General features: G+C 47.8%; 1 protein-coding gene across 1 annotated transcript in view; it reads left to right on the top strand.

Annotated features, from left to right (window-relative positions):
- CADM1 (cell adhesion molecule 1) overlaps positions 1–20,129 on the top strand; it is a 246,255-nt gene that overhangs the window by 181,020 nt on the left and 45,106 nt on the right. The window contains exons 2-5 of the mRNA XM_066639174.1: positions 3,911–4,057; positions 5,120–5,272; positions 10,559–10,696; positions 12,294–12,449. Coding sequence (XP_066495271.1) covers positions 3,911–4,057; positions 5,120–5,272; positions 10,559–10,696; positions 12,294–12,449 — 594 coding nt within the window. The remainder of the gene's footprint in view (positions 1–3,910; positions 4,058–5,119; positions 5,273–10,558; positions 10,697–12,293; positions 12,450–20,129) is intronic.

The raw sequence follows: 20,129 nt of genomic DNA, 5'->3' as shown, positions 1-20,129 counted from the left end.
CTCGCTAGTCCCTGCAGCAGCATCCTGGAGGTGCGGGCAGCCCTACACAAGCACCTGCAGGGCTCCCCAGCTGGTTTGAAGTGAAAGTAGAGCAGTCACGTCTCACTCCCGCAAGACCGGAAGTGGAGCGCAATCACTCTACTTTCACTCCGAACCAACTGGGGGCCCTGCAGGCGCTCACACAGGACTCCCCGTACCCCGGGAAGGCTGCTGCAGGGACTGGTGAGTACATCCCAGTCCCTGCAGCCCCGTTAGCGACATGATCCTGCAGATTGCCTCGCTGCCTTCCCCCCTGCTGCCGCCCCTTAAGGGGGTAGAGGCCAGGGTCTTCAGGCTGGGGCATTGCAATGCCCCAGTCTAAATGTACCACTGCCTTACAGCAGTGGTTCCCAAACTTTTTGACTGGCAGCTCCCTTGACCTACTGGACCATTAGCCGCAGCTCCCCATTAGGGCTTCAATCCTACATATAGTATAGGGTGGCGGGTTTTTTGCAAACATCCCACAATTCCCTGGGGAACCATGGCTCACAGCAGTGGTTTAGAAACCACTGCCTTACAGTGATGATTTTCAGATGGTGTGCTGCAGCACACGGGTATGCCATGAAAAGATGGACTGTCCCTCTTCCCCGCTGTCATATCAAAAAATCAGGGGAATACTCAAGGATGTAAACTTACCATACAACTGTTTGAGCAGGATCTGTCACTGTCATCAAGTTGCCAGTCTTCTTGGATACTTGTGTGTATTTATGGTAGAGAGGGGAGGGTTCTGTTGACTGCATTTGTCATCTGCCCTTCCTCTGAGGAACTTGGGACTGTGCATACAGTTCTATTCTCCCCCCAGCCTTATCCTCACAACAGCCCTGTGAGGTAGGGTGGGTTGAGAAATCATGATCTGCCCATAACATAAGAACATAAGAACAGCCCCACTGGATCAGGCCATAGGCCCATCTAGTCCAGCTTCCTGTATCTCACAGCGGCCCACCAAATGCCCAGGGAGCACACCAGATAACAAGAGACCTCATCCTGGTGCCCTCCCTTGCATCTGGCATTTTGACATAACCCATTTCTAAAATCAGAAGGTTGCGCATACACATCATGGCTTGTACCCCATAATGGATTTTTCCTCCAGAAACTTGTCCAATCCCCTTTTAAAGGCGTCCAGGCCAGACGCCAGCACCACATCCTGTGGCAAGGAGTTCCACAGACCAACCACACGCTGAGTAAAGAAATATTTTCTTTTGTCTGTCCTAACCCGCCCAACACTCAATTTTAGTGGATGTCCCCTGGTTCTGGTATTATGTGAGAGTGTAAAGAGCATCTCCCTATCCACTCTGTCCATCCCCTGCATAATTTTGTATGTCTCAATCATGTCCCCCCTCAGGCGTCTCTTTTCTAGGCTGAAGAGGCCCAAACGCCGTAGCCTTTCCTCATAAGGAAGGTGCCCCAGCCCCGTAATCATCTTAGTTGCTCTCTTTTGCACCTTTTCCATTTCCGCTATGTCTTTTTAGAGATGCGGCGACCAGAACTGGACACAATACTCCAGGTGTGGCCTTACCATCGATTTGTACAACGGCATTATAATTCTAGCCGTTTTGTTCTCAATACCCTTCCTAATTATCCCAAGCATAAAGCTGGCCTTCTTCACTGCCGCCGCACATTGGGTCGACACTTTCATTGACCTGTCCACCACCACCCCAAGATCTCACTCCTGATCCGTCACAGACAGCTCAGAACCAATCAGCCTATATGTGAAGTTTTGATTTTTTGCCCCAATGTGCATGACTTTACACTTACTGACATTGAAGCGCATCTGCCATTTTGCTGCCCATTCTGCCAGTCTGGAGAGATCCCTCTGGAGCTCCTCACAATCACTTCTGGTCTTTACCACTCGGAAAAGTTTGGTGTCATCTGCAAACTTAGCCACTTCACTGCTCAACCCTGTCTCCAGGTCATTTATGAAGAGGTTGAAAAGCACTGGTCCCAGGACAGATCCTTGGGGCACACTGCTTTTCACCTCTCTCCATTGTGAAAATTGCCCATTGACACCCACTCTCTGCTTCCTGGCCTCCAACCAGTTCTCAGTCCACGAGAGGGCAGGTTTGAAGCCGCACCCCTCAGACCCTAGTTGTGCTCCAAACAACTAGACCACAGAGTTCGTAGAGATGTCATCCCACGTAACCCTTTTGTTTGAAACTCGAGCCATTTAAGGCAATTTGTGAGCACGTGGCCAGTGGCTGGAGTTCTTGGTCTTGATAAGAGCCTGCTGCAAAAACAGAGCAGTGCTTTTGCAACAAAATGCACAGAGCGCAGAGGAATGAAGGGAGCTGTAAACAAGGTACTTAATAGTCAGTGCGGTTTCTGCTAGGTCTGGGAGTACATAATTGGGTCCTCGATAAATTGCTGGCATAAAAAAAAAATGTACCCAATGCATAAACACATCTTCAGAAGTCTATGTTCCATGGTGAAAGGATTGAAGCACAGACAATGAAGGCAGCGGGAATGAGGTGAGAGACTGGCCAGAACTCCTTGGCCAGGGTGGGGGCTGCCTTGTCACCATCTCTGGGACTCCTGGGGGGGGGGAGAAATGGCTCAGAAATGGTGGACCAGAATGGGCTCTCTGTGGTTCCTGTCCTTTGCCGGATGCTACTTGCATCTCTCAATGCTGTATTTATATTAAAACTTGCTGTTTCTAAAGGAACTGGAGTCGCTTTGAATCCAGGGGTGGGTGTGCAGGCCTGCGCCTGCTCTTATGCATGATTTGAGAATCATCTCTCCCCACTCCAGCCCCCATCCTGGCTCTCTAGCCTTGGAATTGTGTTTTTGCACCAAGTGGAATTACCTTTCAGCTGCATATGAAGCAATCCTAGTTTTTAGCAAAACAGTTACTTGTGCTGTGCATGTGCCTTTCTGCTCGGGTTTCTAGTGAACCACCTGCTCTGCTAGAGTGTCCAGGGCGGTTGAAAGCACTGTCCATGAAGCCCATGCGTGTCCCTGAGTGCTGCTGTCGGAGCTGATTCACGGAGCTGTGCTTTTGGCTCGGCATCAGGCTGGCTCAAGCCTGTCATGGGTAACAAGTATGTCAACAACCCTGCTGGCTTTTGCAGAGAGGGTCTCCCACTCGCCCCCACCAAGCTGCCAGCCCTGTTGCGCCCTTGGTGTGTGTATCGGGTGTGAGGATGTGCATGCTTGCTGAAGTGGATGGACCTAATAATCAATCAGCTAATTAAAAGTATGAAATTTTCATCAGCAATCTCTTATGTAAGGGGACTGTATACGTCTGACAGTGAAAATAATGTGCGTGTTTCACTTGGCAAGAAAGATTTGTTAAAAACGTTTATTTCCAAAGATTAAACAGTTGGAGCTGATAGCCGGGCATGGCTGTTACTGTTTACCTTTTGAGAAGTTCTTTTCTGTAAGATGTTCCTGTGCATGGTGCTTTGTTAAAAGCAAGAAAGAGGTTCTGTGTTTAACAAGTTATTGAATCAGAAAACACTCAACCTCTTTCTTGTCCTGAACTGTGTAAATTTGATACCTGAAATTTGTACGTCTGTAAACTTACCATATGATAAAAATTAGTACCAGTTCCTCAGCACATGGTCACTGCTGAGAGAGAGCACTTGGGAGGAGGGTGGCTAGCAGGGAGGGTGGGCTGTGGCACCCAGGAGAGGGGCAACAGCTGGCAAGTGGAGATTCTTCTGCAGTGACGTTTGCATGTGACAGATGAGTGTTGGCCTCCAGTACTGCGCAAAAGTTCTCCTGCTGTGTAGTACCACCTTGTAAGGGGAGGGTTTGCTGCATTCTTGGGCCTCTTTGCTGACTTCCATCTGGAATGAGCCTCTCTAACAAAATGTAAAGACCTGGTGTGGTTTGAGCTGTCTTGTGTTTTTTTCCCTCTCTCCAAAATTTCAAGGTGATGGACAGAATTTGGTTACAGAAGATGTGACGGTTGTAGAGGGCGAGGTGGCCACCATCAGCTGCAGAGTCAAGAACAGCGACGACTCTGTGATTCAGCTCTTGAATCCCAACAGACAGACGATCTATTTCAGAGACTTCAGGCGTGAGTTTCCAGTCCTTTGTTGTCTGGGGGCAAATCTGAGCAGCTTGCTGAAGCCACCTTTTAAAAAAAATTTGATATTTGATACTTTAAAGTTTTAGTCAATTCTTTAGCAAGTGGGTCGGAATCGTAATTGCTGGCCTTAAATGGAAAGCCTCTCTGGTTCCATTTAAGAGTCAGATCATCTCTCAGCGTGCCAAGATTGAAGTACTTCAGCCTGAATTGCAATTAAGTGCCCAAATATTGTGTTGAAACAAACTGAATTGGGCACAGCAGTGCGAGTGTTGGGTGAGGATGGTGTGTTTGACCTGATGTATGAGTTTCACATCAGATACTCCTTAATTCCACAGCAAGAACTGCTTCTGCCCAAGATGCTGAGTGACCTTAATCATATAGTGTCAATCTATCAACAAATAGAAATCTTGGCTACAATGGGGACTTGGTGCTTCTTGGTTGTTTCTCCTCTAGCATGACAAACCAAAACCCTGTGGAGGGCAGGCCAGAATGTGTGGCCAAAATTTCACGCCAGTGTGTTGGACTTTTTAGAAGCTTCTTACTTCCCAAGTCCAGACAAAGATGGAGAAGCTGGTTCACCTTTGTTAGACAGGATTCTGGTGGACAGTTGTGTTTAAATATTGGCACTGCCAAGCGTTGCACAGAGCTTCTGGGGGTGGTCACGGAAATGCCTACAAGTCCACGAGGCCCCTCACATCTCCTCTGCTTTGCCCCACTTTTCCCACGGGGCCTGAGTGTTGTGGCTGCAAACGTTCAAATGTGTCCCTGCAGCTTCTTAGTGCCAGAAGAGAGAGTGAGTGAGTCGACGTGGTGTGGAAGGGAGTAGTAATTGGTGAGGGGAATTTGTTTGTATCAATTTATATTGATTGGCGAGGCCGAGTGCTGTTTAAATCCAAATTGTAGCAAACGGAGCCAAAATAACAGGATGCGACAAAAGGGGTGGTGCTGCCGCCGCCGCGCGTCAGTGCTTGTTGCCACCTCTCCCGGCACCTGTTTTCGCCGTTGCCTGCGTTGCATGTTGCAGCCCCTAATTGCTTCTTTGTTCCGCAGCTTTGAAGGACAGCAGGTTTCAGCTCGTGAATTTCTCAAGCAGTGAGCTGCGAGTGTCGCTGACGAACGTCTCCATTTCGGACGAAGGAAGGTACTTCTGCCAGCTCTACACAGATCCGCCCCAGGAGTATTACATGACGATTACGGTGCTCGGTAAGGACCTTTCCCCAGCACCTATCTTCCGGCATTCCGGGTGTGCCAGAGCGCTCATGTGTTCCCAAACCCTGCTCTGTCGTGCTGTCTGCAAAGGGACTGGAATAAAGCCCCTCTTATGAAACCCATAACTCCACCTTGCTCAGAGTTTGACCTTTGCGCCATCCAGCCCAGCACGGTCTGCTCTGGCTAGCAGCAGCTCCCCCGATAGAGGTCATTCCTAGCTCAGCAACCTGCCCCTTAGCTGTAGGGATCTAAGATGAGTGAAGCACCTTGGGATGAGGGTTTTTGAGATAGCCACTCAGGCCCTGATTCAGAGTTGTGTATATGGAAATGCCCCCATGCATGTCTTCTGTTCTTGAAATTCAGTTGTTGGATAGCAATAGAGGGAGGGGATACTGTAGAGATCTTGAAAGATGTCGTAATCAACAGTTCCCTCTTAAGAGTTGCTTACCTTGAGAGTTGGCTTTGATTTTCCAGGCATTGAACTCAGCTCAGAGGGTTCTGTGCTATTGTTGCCACCACCACCACCCCAAAAAACCCTCCCTTGTGCATTTGCATCTAGAAAATCAACAGTCTATCAAAAAGTGTTACTCAGCAAAAGTACATTTGCCAGTTAGGGCATAAATATTCAGTAACCTGACATGAAAACATCTCTCCTGACTGTTCTCACGGCTTCCTCCCAGTCTCTGTTTATCTTAAGAGTTCTGAGATATTACCTGTTTTGCCCTTTGTTGTACTAAAATGATCCTTTTTGTGGCAGTGAGTGGTGGTGTGTTTAAACTCAAATGTTGTGTACATACACAGCTGCTGTGTCCCATGACACACTGAAGATGCTTCTCAGAATCTCTCCATACTTAATGACTGGCAACAAAACCTTGACCCTAATTGTGGAGTGAAATAATGGTGGCCAACAGCATGTGTGTGGTTTTCATTTTGCTTCTAGTCTGTTTTTGCCATGCTGTGTATTGTGAGCTCTTGTACCCCTCCTACCACTGTTCACAGAATGCACTTTGCGCACCCTTGTGTCTCCACTGAAGAGTTTCCACTTCTAGACACTACACTTTAGTTTTCTCAAACTTGTTTTGCAGAAGAAAAATTAAGACAACAGTTTCCAGTGGAAGGATAAGGAAAGGGGACAGATGTATTATCCTTGCTAGGATGGAACAAGAAGGAGAAATGCATCCTATATCAACATATCCCTTTAGCTTAGCACAGGAGTCCTCAGTCGACATACTCACAGGGACATTCTGGACTAGATGAGGCTAGACCAATAATTATTCTTATTTTTAAAAAGGGAAAGAGGGGGGACCCGGGAAACTATAGGCCGGTCAGCCTAACATCCATACCGGGTAAGATGGTGGAATGCCTCATCAAAGATAGGATCTCAAAACACATAGACGAACAGGCCTTGCTGAGGGAGAGTCAGCATGGCTTCTGTAAGGGTAAGTCTTGCCTCACAAACCTTATAGAATTCTTTGAAAAGGTCAACAGGCATGTGGATGCGGGAGAACCCGTGGACATTATATATCCGGACTTTCAGAAGGCGTTTGACACGGTCCCTCACCAAAGGCTACTGAAAAAACTCCACAGTCAGGGAATTAGAGGACAGGTCCTCTCGTGGATTGAGAACTGGTTGGAGGCCAGGAAGCAGAGAGTGGGTGTCAATGGGCAATTTTCACACTGGAGAGAGGTGAAAAGCGGTGTGCCCCAAGGATCTGTCCTGGGACCGGTGCTTTTCAACCTCTTCATAAATGACCTGGAGACAGGGTTGAGCAGTGAAGTGGCTAAGTTTGCAGACGACACCAAACTTTTCCGAGTGGTAAAGACCAGAAGTGATTGTGAGGAGCTCCAGAAGGATCTCTCCAGACTGGCAGAATGGGCAGCAAAATGGCAGATGCGCTTCAATGTCAGTAAGTGTAAAGTCATGCATATTGGGGCAAAAAATCAAAACTTTAGATATAGGCTGATGGGTTCTGAGCTGTCTGTGACAGATCAGGAGAGAGATCTTGGGGTGGTGGTGGACAGGTCGATGAAAGTGTCGACCCAATGTGCGGCGGCAGCGAAGAAGGCCAATTCTATGCTTGGGATCATTAGGAAGGGTATTGAGAACAAAACGGTTAGTATTATAATGCTGTTGTACAAATCTATGGTAAGGCCACACCTGGACTATTGTGTCCAGTTCTGGTCGCCGCATCTCAAAAAAGACATAGTGGAAATGGAAAAGGTGCAAAAGAGAGCGACTAAGATGATTACGGGGCTGGGGCACCTTCCTTATGAGGAAAGGCTACGGCGTTTGGGCCTCTTCAGCATAGAAAAGAGACGCCTGAGGGGGGACATGATTGAGACATACAAAATTATGCAGGGGATGGACAGAGTGGATAGGGAGATGCTCTTTACACTCTCACATAATACCAGAACCAGGGGACATCCACTAAAATTGAGTGTTGGGCGGGTTAGGACAGACAAAAGAAAATATTTCTTTACTCAGCGCGTGGTCGGTCTGTGGAACTCCTTGCCACAGGATGTGGTGCTGGCGTCTAGCCTAGACGCCTTTAAAAGGGGATTGGACGAGTTTCTGGAGGAAAAATCCATTATGGGGTACAAGCCATGATGTGTATGCACAACCTCCTGATTTTAGGAATGGGTTAAGTCAGAATGCCAGATGTAGGGGAGAGCACCAGGATGAGGTCTCTTGTTATCTGGTGTGCTCCCTGGGGCATTTGGTGGGCCGCTGTGAGATACAGGAAGCTGGACTAGATGGGCCTATGGCCTGATCCAGTGGGGCTCTTCTTATGTTCTTATGTTCTTATTCTCTGGCAGAGGGTACCCAAACCCCTCTTACTACTGCCAAAGCCTAGCAACCTGTATGATGTTGTTTGTGTGCCCAGTGCCTTGACCCTGCTTGCACCAGCACCGGCAGAAGTCTTTAGTGCCCTTTATAGGGGAGCAGTGTTATAGATTGTGGGGAGAGATAAGGATTCCCTTTTGCTGTGGAAGCCTTAAATATAATGGATAAGAAACCACTTTTTATCCAGGATCAGGTCCATGGTTTCTCCAACCCCATAGGCTGACCCATCCATGAAGCCAACTGTAGCAGTTGCCTCAAGCAGTAGATGGGGGGGTATATCTGCCTGCCTATCGGCCTCTACTGCTCCTCCTTCCACTCTCTTGATTGGACATGGGGAAGGAAATGGTGCTGAACTGGATCATGGGAGAGTGGGAGGAGCAGAGGTTGGCACCAAACTGGGTAAGAGGAGCAGCAGTTGCAGGCCACCCCATGCACCAGGAGCTCTTCGGCCAGCTGTGCCAGCCCACATTTCAAATGGCAGCAGTTCTCCAGGAGATCAAGTAAAGGCCCAGCTTCAGAGTACCTCTGCTGTGCCACGGCTCTTGGTGCTGAAGGAAGGACCCCCTCTCGGACCAGGATCTGGTCCCTTCAGTGAACAGGGGAAGGGGTGTGAGCTCAGGTGGTCCTGGCCTGCCCACCCACAAAGGCCAGCCCTTCCTCTTTGCGCAAGGCAGGCAGTGCAGCAGTTCTCCCACTTGCGTCATTCCACTGCTCTCTGTTCAGAAGATCACAGCGCAGACACAACTACAGGATAAACGCATCTGCTGCTAATGGCTGCTAATGCCCTGACAACTGCGGCTCCGGATTAGTACTGCCCTGTAAGACTCTGGCGAGAAGGCCCAGAATTGCAACAAGCAATCACAAAGTGAGATCACACTTGCTGATGAATTGTGCAGCTTTGTTCATCCTTCCCTCACTTTCCCACCCACCCCCAGCATTTAATGAGATTTGGGTTTTTAACATGTTAATATATGTTGAACAGGTATTTTTTAAAAGGTATTTAAAATGTTGATTACCTTCTCTCTTCAGAGTTGTTTCCTGGCAGCGCTGAGTGTGACATCTTCCTCCTGCCTCATGTTGCCTATAATAAGATATTTGGGGAGGGATGGGCTTCACTTCTGCAGAGGCTTGTCAGTGAGCATTGTCCTGTTATTCCTGCATCCTGCCTGTCAGACAGCCATCCATCCATGACCAACTGGGAGAGGAGCAGAACGTCTGTGCGGGGCATGTGCTGCACACCCCTTGCTTGCATAAAGGTGGCCATGGCTTGTGCAGCATCTTGTTAGACAGCACCTACGTTCTTGGGGAGGAGCACAGGGACCTCCAAAGTACAGAGAACAGGGAGCAGTGAGTGACCTGCTCCCACTGAACTGTGTTCAGTTGTTTGTTGGTGCCCCCGGTGTGGACATTTACTCCCCCCCCCCCCAGGTAATTTTTTGAAGAACACCATGTCAATCTCTGTCACACCAGAGTTGGAAAAATTCCACCTATTTGGCTTCTGGCTGAGAAGCAGCCAATTCCCTTGATGAGCTCCACAGTGTGTCTTGTGCAGACTTGTTCATCATCTGCTGGCAAGGAAAGAATCGGAAGGCAGCCGGGCATTGTTCGTACTTGAGTCGGCCAACTGCTTAGTCAGATCAATTGGGGAAAAACATGGCCATTATTTATGGGGCTATCAATTTAAACCTTTCATTTTAAGGCTTCATTGAAGAAGCTGTTGCCAGAAGGGGTCTCTTAATTGTGTAACCTCAGGTTATAAAAACAGGAAAGGTTCAACTTTGCCTGTCTCTCCCCCTCCCCCTTTTGCATGGGGGCCAGTGGTGAGGGGATGGATGAGTCTCAGAATTGCCTCCATGTGTTTCACCAGGCAGGCGCTGAGCCTAGTTCTGTCCCTGCTCCAGGGGCTTCTGGATTATATGCCATTGATCATCTGGCCCTCTGGCTCCAGATTCCCCAAAAGCAGCAGAGCTGTGCTGAACAGGGGTCTGGGAGGAAGGGAAGTCACTGCTTCCAACCATCACTCTCCAACTCCAGAATGGAGCCTTTGCATCTAGCCGCTCACTGGGCTGGTTTTTCTTCTCATCTTTTTGCTTTCTCAGGAAAAAAAAATCGCCCAGTGGGTGAGGGTGACACTCTCTGACCTTCCTGGATATGTGTTAAAGTGCAAATTGCTAATGAGTTTTGGAAAAGCAAGAGTGGGGTTGAAGTCTAAGCAGGAGGGCAAGGAGGGCAGAAGGCCACTTTACAGGCAGATAAGAGCTGCTTCTTTCTGATTTAGATGGAAATGCCATGATGAAAACAGCCACTTGGGAAGGTCTTCTCCCAGGATGATTCCTCATATCAGTTGCAGATGTGCCCATCTCTGCACATGCAAGTCCTTGGAAGTGTCACCCAAGGTCACAACGTCACAACTGTTTTTAATCTTTTCATTTCAGTTCCTCCACGTAACTTGAGAATCGAGCCCCAGAAAGACACTGCGGTGGAAGGAGAAGAGATTGAGCTGAACTGCACATCGATGGCCAGTAGACCAGCCACGAGGATCAGATGGTTCAAGGGCAGCAAGGAGATATCTGGTAGAACCGCTCCCCGAGATGTGCTTCATGGTGTCCTTTTGGGAGATGCTGGGTAGCTTTGTGGTGCTGGGAGTGTCACTTGGGGACAAATCCTGGGTGTGAGCTGTAGATCACCTTGTCTTAAGCCAGATGGGGTGGGCAGGAATGATTCTGCAAGCACATCAGTCCCTTGGTTGACAGCTGCTCTAGGCACTTCCTTTCAATTTGCTGTGTTTTAGTTCTGCTAAAACAGTTTTCCTCTCTTCCAGTTGAACAAGGTCGACTGACAGGCCTTTCCCAATCTGCAAATGTGTAAAATATTACACATGTGTAACTTGCCCCTACAGAAGATGTGCTTGCCCTTGGGCAAGAGGCTGGGCTGGGCTGGCTGGCTAGCTCCCAGCACTCCCTGACTTGTGGGTTGGTGGCCCAGCTCGAGCCTGTGTGCATTGGAGGCTTCTGCCTCACACCCTCCCTGGCCAAATTGTTGCTGTGCTTAGGATCGGACCCTCCTGTACTAGCCAAGCTGAGAATTTAGAGCTGCTTGAGAGGCAGCCAGGACCTCCTGTATCGCAGCTGTGGGCAAATCAGTCTTGTCTAGAAACTGATAGTCAGCACACATCCTGGAGCCTCAGCCAGTACTGATTTCTGGGATTGTGTGTTCCGCGCGGATCCACCTCCCTTCTACATATCATGGATTGTGGTCCATTCATTACACAAATGTGAGGGAAGCACTTTTTCCCCCTGGAACTCGTGGAGTGGTCCTGCTGGTTCCTTCGGAGGCACATACTGGAGCCTGGTGGCAGGTTCTTTTCTGACGAGGAGGCTGTAAGGGAGCCAGTAGGGCTTTCCAGTAGCATGGAGAGTTGCTCCCAACTCCCCTCCCCCCCCACTCACACCCTGGTGCCTGGTGTCTCTCTGGCAGAGGAAGCCCTGCAGATCCCTGCTCTTGCTTCGGCTCCAGCCCAGCACTGTCGCATTTTGCTGGGTCTCTGACAGTAGCACTGGTTAAATATTTTAATTACTACTTTTAATTATGTAAATCCATGGAGTCGCTTTCCCTCTTAATTATTGATGATGGCTTTTGGCAGTTGTATTGGAGGAAGAGGGTGGAGGATTTCTGGCTCCATTGACTTAAGTGTTTGGAAGGCATCCTGGAATTCCCAACCCTCCCCGCCGCCGAATGCTGTAGATCTTATGTTTAATAACATGAGGCAAAGGTGGCGGGTCTCGTCCTCTCCTCCTTTTGGAAGAACTCGCCAGCCTGAGCTCTCCCATCCTTGGCTCAAAATGGGTCTTTCTTGGCCCTAGTCCCTTGTAGGACCAGCCTGGTTTGCACAGGAGAGCGAGGTGTGTTCTGGGGGATGCCCCATGTCAGATCAGGATTTGAGGGCTGTGACTAGGTGGGCACTCACAGTCAGATTTCACACATTGTGAAAGGGCAGGAGGAACTCCATAGTGGGAAGGTGAAGTGCTAGATAGGGTGATGAGTTGCACAGTGACTTTGGGCATAGACAGCTTGCCAGCGAAGGAGGTGGGAGCCCATTCTGGGCTGGAGATGGCACTGATCGGGTCATTCACCTGCTCTTTTGTCTCCCTGCTTGCCTCTGTTCTGTAGGCAAATCAGAAGTGGAGCAGTGGTCAGACATGTACACGGTCACGAGCCAGATCTCATTGACAGTCAAGCGGGAAGATGACGGGGTTCCGGTTGTCTGTCAGGTAGACCATCCGGCCGTCAAAGACATGCAGACGAAGTACTACCTAGATGTAATGTGTGAGTACCAGAGTCCCGAGTCCCCTCTCTGACAATAGAACTGTGGTGGTGTGTGACTTTTTTAGATGGAACCAATGTTTTAACTTGACGCACAGCAGTTTACTGTGTGGTTTACAACCGTTCATGAAAGGAAGGAGAAGGTATTGCGCATTGCCAAAAGGCTCTTTTGGCCACTTTTCCAAATGTCTTGGCCAACCGCAGAGCGTTTTTCCTCCAGTCCCTGAGCTTATTCATACCAACTCTCTACGGAAATATTAACTAAGCTGTAAAATATTAATGTGGGTTTAAAACAGTTTATTTCTTAAGGACAAAATTAGATTTGAGAGTTCTTGTAGAATACTTGCTAAGGGTAGGTATGCTATTTCCTGATCTCTAAACTCGGTTAAGAGTGTAAGCTGTGAGCCATGAAGTTCCAAATTCACATCTCACTAAGCGGCCCCGGGCAACTTGCTCTTCCAGAGGCCACAGTACTTTGACTCTTGCTTGACAGCAACCCAGGCATGTTTGAATTGTAACTTTAACCTCTTTCAGGCTGGCTGCCTGCCTGCCTGCCTGCCTGAGCTCCTTTGCTCTGCACTGGGATATCAGGACAATTGCAAGGCTCTTCAAAAGATCTCTGGCAGCATGAAACACTTGAAGCATGGTACAACCTCTCTGCAATTAGGTTGCTGATTGAAAATCCCTCTAAGTAAATTAGTGGTGTGGGGATTCAACTGTGTCTTCGGTTTCAGGCAGTGAGCAAACAAGAAGGGAGCCCTGGGTGCCTTGGCCTGGTGTGCATGTGACTCCTGTACAGAAACAGTGCCCAGAACTTGCCAGGTGGGACCTTCCTGTCCAGAGGTGGTATACCATTGAATGTCAAGTGCAGAGGAGCAGCAGTGGGTGCGTGGCCTTCATGCCACATTGGGAGGCTTCCCACTGCGGGGTGAAGGAGGCCCAGCTGGATGAACCTGATGCAGCGGAGCAGCTGAGATCTTCCTGAAAGGGGCACGCAGGTGCGGCATCACTTGGACATGGTGCCCTCAGAAGCAAGGAAGAGCAGTGACCAGAGTGCCTGCAGCAATAGCTCTTCCCCTTCACAAAGGGGCAGAAATGAAGCCAGCCAATTGGGAGATGGTTCGAAACGTCTTTTGTATCTGCAGCTCAAGCAGAACATTACACAAAGAAGCCCCCCGTGCTAATTTATTTCTTCGACTTCATTATGTTGTTCCATTATGAGCATTCTGCTTACAATTTTCATATCACCGCAAGTATTGGGGGGAAGTAATGTCCCTATAATGGGAAAACAAAAACCATCGGATACCCACCTAAATGGGCAGATTGCAGCTGCCTCGCCACTGTGTTAATGTGTAATTCATTTATGCAAACTTAATGTCCATTAACGTTTCTTGTAGAGCTCCATTAGCTTTAATAATACACGAGCACCTTTGTTAGGTCTGATCAAAAAAGCTTAACCCACACGTGCGCCTGCACATGACAAGAGAGAGAGTGACATGGAAGCTGTGACAGAGTCTCTCGAAAAAGCCTACTTGTTGCTGAGGGTGCCTTGGTCATGGTTGGTGGCTGAACTTTTCCACAAAGCACGGCTGCTTGTAAAGGGCCACCTGGTCCCACATGAGCTCACCTGCCACAGTCTTTGGAAGACCCGCCCTGCCACCCTCAGATGTGCAGTTAGACGTGAGCTGGGGTGGCCTTGTTTGTAGCACCAGACTGTGCAATTCCCTCCCCCAGGGGAGTTGTGTGGTCCCGTCCTTATTATCTGTCTTCCATATTATGTCTGGGATTTCTTCCCCACCTTTCTAAAACAAAGTTGGCTTACAAGCAATAAAATAAGTAGACACTCTTGCAGACATTTCATTGTTCAGCTGTATTGTTCTTTGTTGGCTTGTTTATGTTGTACTCTTTCTCTTTAATTATTGTGTGCAACTTTCACACTTTCACCCACTCTTTGTGGGTGGGAAAGTGGGTAATGAGTGTGATGATCAACTAAATTGGGAGGGGGCTCCCACTAAGGTCAGTAAAGGCTGAGAGATGGATAGATCTGGCCCCCATCGGTGGAGCACATCCCAGTAGCATGTTCATTCTAGGTCCACTGTAAAGAGCAGGGGAATTTACTGCAGGCTTGTGTTCCAAGACTAGGCCTGACTTAGTATTTTGGGTCAACCCTCTTGATGGGAATAGTGGGATATCGGAGGAAAGAAGTTCCTTCACATTTTCTCTCTGACTGATGCATCTAATGTGGGAATCGTGGGCCTCTCCATCCTTTAGCATCCATGGTGCAAGGGACTGCACAAGGGAAAGCTAAGTCCACATTTGTTTTCTGATGTCCAGATTATGGCAGCTTTAGGTTCAGACCTGCATTTCAGGGCAAAGACCCTCTTGAAATCAGGCATAATTGTTGTGAGTGCATGGAGACATACCGAGGTCTCTGGACCCTGGTACTTGCCATTGGAGCAAAGTCACCCTCCCACTGATCATTCTCGGAGGCCAGCTGACCGCTGTGTCACCACTCAGTACACCACAAGCTGCAGTGTCTGGCAAATGTGGGAATCTCCATGTCATATTAGTGGGCACGTTCCAAAGTTAGTCCCTATGGAAGAGGCAGTATATCAGGATTAGGGGCCACAAAAGGCTCTGAGCTCACCTGTCACTGCGTGGTTTGTTCCTGACTTGATCCAGCGCTTCCCAGCAATGTCCTCTGTGATCAGGGGCACTGTGCCAATGAACGCCTGCTCAGAGCGAGTCGTTTTCTCACTTTGGTGTACTTAGTATGAGATGGAATTCAGCAGGAAGTGACTTGCAATAAGAGAAGGTATTAAGACAAAATTCAAATTATCTGCGGGGCTTTTCTCCAGGCAGTGAGCTAATTACTGTTTGTTCAGAGTCCTGAATAACGGGTGCATGTTAACATTTCTGAGGAAGGAGAGGCCGAGGAAGTAAGAGCAGAGTTCTGGCTTGGGCAGCGAGGTCTTCACCATGTGCACTGCTGCATCATGAGGTCTATAGGGGTTGTAGGGTCACCATGTACTGTTGGATAGCTTTGGAAGCCTGGATCTCTTTGCAGGGATGCTTAGAAGCAGGAATATTTTAAAGCATAGGGAGATGCATTTAACCTAGACAAGCTGTTTTATCTTTTTTTCTTCCTCCTTTTTCTCATTTGGGAAGGAGGCTGGGTGACACATTTGTGTTAACAATTAGCCCACATTTCTCTTGGGAAGCAAACAATCACCTTTGACCTACTTGTGCTATTTGTCGGAATCAAACTAAACTCCAGTCCATTTTCCCCCCAGTGAAGAGCAGTCGTGGTTGCCATGAATCCTGATGTGGATCTGAGCCCCCAAACAGATAAACTCATCAAAGGAAATGGTTCAGTAATCAGGCACTCAGTCTTCAATTGCAGGGTTAATGTTTTATGTTCTTTTTGAAAAAAAGTTTTCAAACATTCAAAAATAATTTAAATAGTTTGTGTTCATATTATATTTTTCATTTTTGGAAGAACCTGTGATTGTTCAGGGTGAGGGGAATAACTTCCACAGGTGTCCCCATCTCTCTCCAGCCCGCTGCACCTCTCTGAAACACTAGTCCTTGGGGATGTGGAACCTCAGGAACAATATGGTATATCGCACCAGGGTTTGGAAAAGAGAAGGTGAATTAGCAAACATCTCCTGGTTCCTGCTTGATCACAAGTTCTTCCATGAACTTGATGCTTTTTTTTCAGGCAGGTTTGGATGCCACCCATTCCTTCGCCCACCCAAGTTGATTAGTTGTATTTATCTTACAGGACTGCATTGCAGGGAAAAGAGCGTTATATCCTTCTGCTTTAAATGTATCTTAACCAGTCACCAAATCACTTTTTAAAAAATGTTAGTGTCTAGTTTAGAAGAATAACAGACAGATGAACTGGAACAAAACCCAAATTTGTAATGTTACAATGGCCTTGCGGTGGCTTCTGCGCAAGACTGAGAAAAGGCACCCACAGCCCTTGGGCCAAGGCATTGACTACCCGCCTTGAACTCCACAGACAAAACAAAAAGTGACCTTTATTGGTCCACTGGGATGCATTTTCTGTGATGCCTGTTCCTTATGTCAAAAGAAAAATTGTACTTCTGGTCAACTCCGCTGTGCCATATCATTTCCAGGTGTTGGAGAGAGAGCTTCCATGGTGGCAACAATCAAACAAAATTGGCTGTAAAGGGTATTTTTTTTTGGGGGGGGGAGGGCTAAAAGAAACGGAAACCCTCTGACTAATAAGCAAACCCCTTGTAATTGTACCTACAAAGTCCTGTGAACAGTGCTTGCAGTTTAGCATCTCCTTGCCTGTTAGCAAGTGATTTGGGAAGGAAATAATTTGTATGTGTGTCTGGGAGGGGATTTAAATTGGTACAGTACACAGTTATTTAGATGGCTTACTTTTGCATCTGACAGAGCTCTTTGAATATGCTAATCTCAGTCTTCATAAAGAGAGATTTTTGTCCACCTACCTGCTGTGGCTATTGTTCTCGGCCTGTCAGAAATTTCTGTGGAAGTCGGCTTCCCACAGAACAAATGTTACTTTGTTGGAAGTCAGCGCGCAAGATCCCCAACTGACAAGTTTGCCTATTTAGGGAAAGGGTCTGTGAACATTTTGTTTGAATTTACCTTTTGGTCCTGCGGCTCCAATGAAATGATGGATTTGGAGTTTTTAAGGGAAAAGGGTATCAGGCTTGTGATGCACACTTGAAGAACTTGTTTGCTGTGTGGCTTCGTGCTTGGACTGGGCTGAATAGGAGCATGGATGAACCGACACAGCTGAAGTCATCCATGCTGGACTGGGCACATGGTGGAGAGGCATGTGGAGAGCTTCCAAAGTCTGTCAGGGGCACTATCAGAGCTTTCACAGAACATCTAGTATCTCTCCGTTCTAGATATGGAGGGTGCGCCGCTGGGAAGAGTGCTACTACTGGTTGTGACCTGTCAGCCTCAGTGCACGTGACCAGTAACGGTTGGTCTTTTGTGAGTGGCTGTGGGGAGACGCTGCTTTCACCCTTAACAGTTCTGCAATCCACTGCACAGCATAAGGGAAGTTCTGAATCAAGCAAAGGAACCTGCAGTTCTTTTATTTTTATTTTATTTTTCACACTTTTATCCTGAGAGTGACTGGCCCAAGGTCACCCAGGAAGCTTCATGGCTGAGCCAGGATTTGAACCTGGATCTTCAGGTCTAAGTCTAACACCAGAGCCACTACACCATCCTGGCTTCCTTTCAGTCCTTCTTTAATTGGGGAAGCTCTTAAAACTTATGCATGCACTTTGTGCTTGAAAAGTGCATGACAGAGGTGTACCCAGGACCTGTGACTCCTGGGGCAGCATCTTCATGATGTCATGTGACATCATAATGTCACATGAAAACACTTTTCAGGTTCTCCAGCTGCTTCCTGAGCCAGGAAGCGGTTTGGAGATCAAGGGCACTCACAGTGGCTGGGGCAAAATTGCCTCAGCTGGCACTGTGAGTGCCCAGGCAGCAAGTACTCCAGTCCCATATGCACCCTCAGTGGCAGCTGGGGTGAAATAGCCCCAGCTGATGCTGAAACTATGTGTGTGCTCCAGTAGCTTCCGGACTGAGGAAGCGACTGGAGTACACGTGCTGGTTCTTCCCTCCAGTTGGCACCCAGGTTACTTGCACAGGGCAGGTACACCGCTGGTGTATGAAGAACTCTTATCTTTGTTGTGGAATCCTTCAAATGACAGGAGTAGCAGGATAGAAATGCATCACAGTTGCCTCTTTCCCACACGAGCCCTTTGAAATGACCTGGGAGCCTGTCAGCACAGCTCCCCTCTTTCCCCATCTATTTCAGTGCGGCTAGTAACAGAGAACCTCTTTGCGATGACAGACTCTGCCTGTTCTCCCTAGTTTTGCTTGTCGTTCTTGGTGCTTCCAAACTTGTCCACCTCCTCTTCCTCCTGGCATTCCTAAATGTCAGCACCTTTCACCGATTCTTGGGTGGCACCTTGTTCTCTTCCGGTAACAAGAGAATCTGCAGAAAATTGGCTTTATGAATATTTTGTTGTATAAAAAAAGGCCTTATCTTGAAGTTGCCTCAGGATTATCAAAATATACTTATCACATGGGAAAATGAAGGCAGAAGTGGCAACAAAATGTTAAGGGATTGTTTACAAGTGATACTTTTACGTTACTGGAATGTTTGACATGCGCAAGGGGAGTAGGCAGGCAGGAAAGAGTTAAACAGTTTCCCACTTTTTCTGACTGCCACTCCTGCTTGCCTCTTACCTGAGTGAAGACTGACCAGGTTGAGGTGACCCAAGAAGTCCTGCCCATATAAGAAAATCCTGCTGGAAGCTTCCACAGGCAGACTATAAAAGAGGAGAGCAGCTCAATTTGGGGCTCAGTCCTTTGGACTGATGCCGGTGAGGTAAAGAGGGCTCTGTTCAGGGGGTGCAATCCAAAGGGTTGCTGCCCAGTCCTAAGTTTATGGTATCCGTATCTTATGTGGCTATGCTTGGAAAGTGAAACCACTCCTTTGTTTTCTACAGTAAATCATCATTAATATACCTTTCTGTGTCCACCTGTTTTTTCTGCATGGTCTGTACCTCTTTTCTGAGGCCCTTGTCAGGCTGGGACTCTGCCCACAGTTTTTAAGGCAGTTTTTGTTTTTTTAATGTACCCCCCCCCCAGCAGATGAACTGCAAGATGACATTGCTGGCAGTGAGCACCTTGTCACATCAAATGGAGCACCTCATTTGATACTTTCAGAAGCAAAACCAAAGCCTCTGGATATCAGCCCCTGAAGCTGTGGCCTTTTATACCTGAGTGCTGGTCAGTGGCCAGTCTGGAATTGGGCTTAGCAGCAGGTGGGGGGGTGGTGGCAAAATGCCTCCAGCAGTAGCCTGCTCACTGTTGATTTGTAGCTTTGTTGGGTGTGTGTGTGTGTGTGTGTGTGTGTGTGTGTGTGTGTGTGTGTGTGAGAGAGAGAGAGAGAGAGAGAGAGAGTATAATTTTAAAAGGCAAATGGAGCATCAAAATACATTAAGACATCATTAAGGGTTTTTTGCTGAACGAAAAGCAGGGGGCAGGGATTCCAAGCCCTGAATGTTTTTGTTAAAAAACGGATCCTTTTCCTCCTTGTAGTACTTCCCTGCTCTGCAGTTCTGATGCAGTGCTGGGGAGAAGCCAGCAGAGCTGGGTCTTCAAACCACATGAGACGCTGTGCGGAGTTAAGTCGTAATTAACAAAACGCAGATATCTGTAATGTCTACATGCACGTTTATAAAAATATATACCCAGGGAAACGGCTGCAGCCTCCATTTCTTGTTTATACCCAGAGAATTCCCTGTGCCCAATTATGTTTAGCAAAGGGAGAGGGCGCCCCAGCCGTATGTGGGCACCTCCTGCTTTTAATAATCTGCGCGTCTTCCAGCGAGTGCAAATATTAATTGCAATAGTATGCAGTGAAGTGATTAACATCAATATAATTTATCATCTGGAGATTTCTGAACATAAATAAATGAGTTGTTTTGTTCAGCGAGGTGTTGACCCTTTCAGAATATGTGATTTAAAGGGGTTTTCTATTATTATTGCTATCATTGTAAATATGAAAGGCACCACAATCAGCCGAGTGTTCAGTTATTTGATTTTCTGGAGCATTAGCCGCTCTTGTTTGTGACATTTCCCAGTTGGGTGCTC

This window comes from Tiliqua scincoides, chromosome 11 (assembly GCF_035046505.1).
Source record: "Tiliqua scincoides isolate rTilSci1 chromosome 11, rTilSci1.hap2, whole genome shotgun sequence".
Taxonomy (NCBI): domain Eukaryota; kingdom Metazoa; phylum Chordata; class Lepidosauria; order Squamata; family Scincidae; genus Tiliqua; species Tiliqua scincoides.
This window is presented reverse-complemented; position numbering and strand designations above follow the sequence as displayed.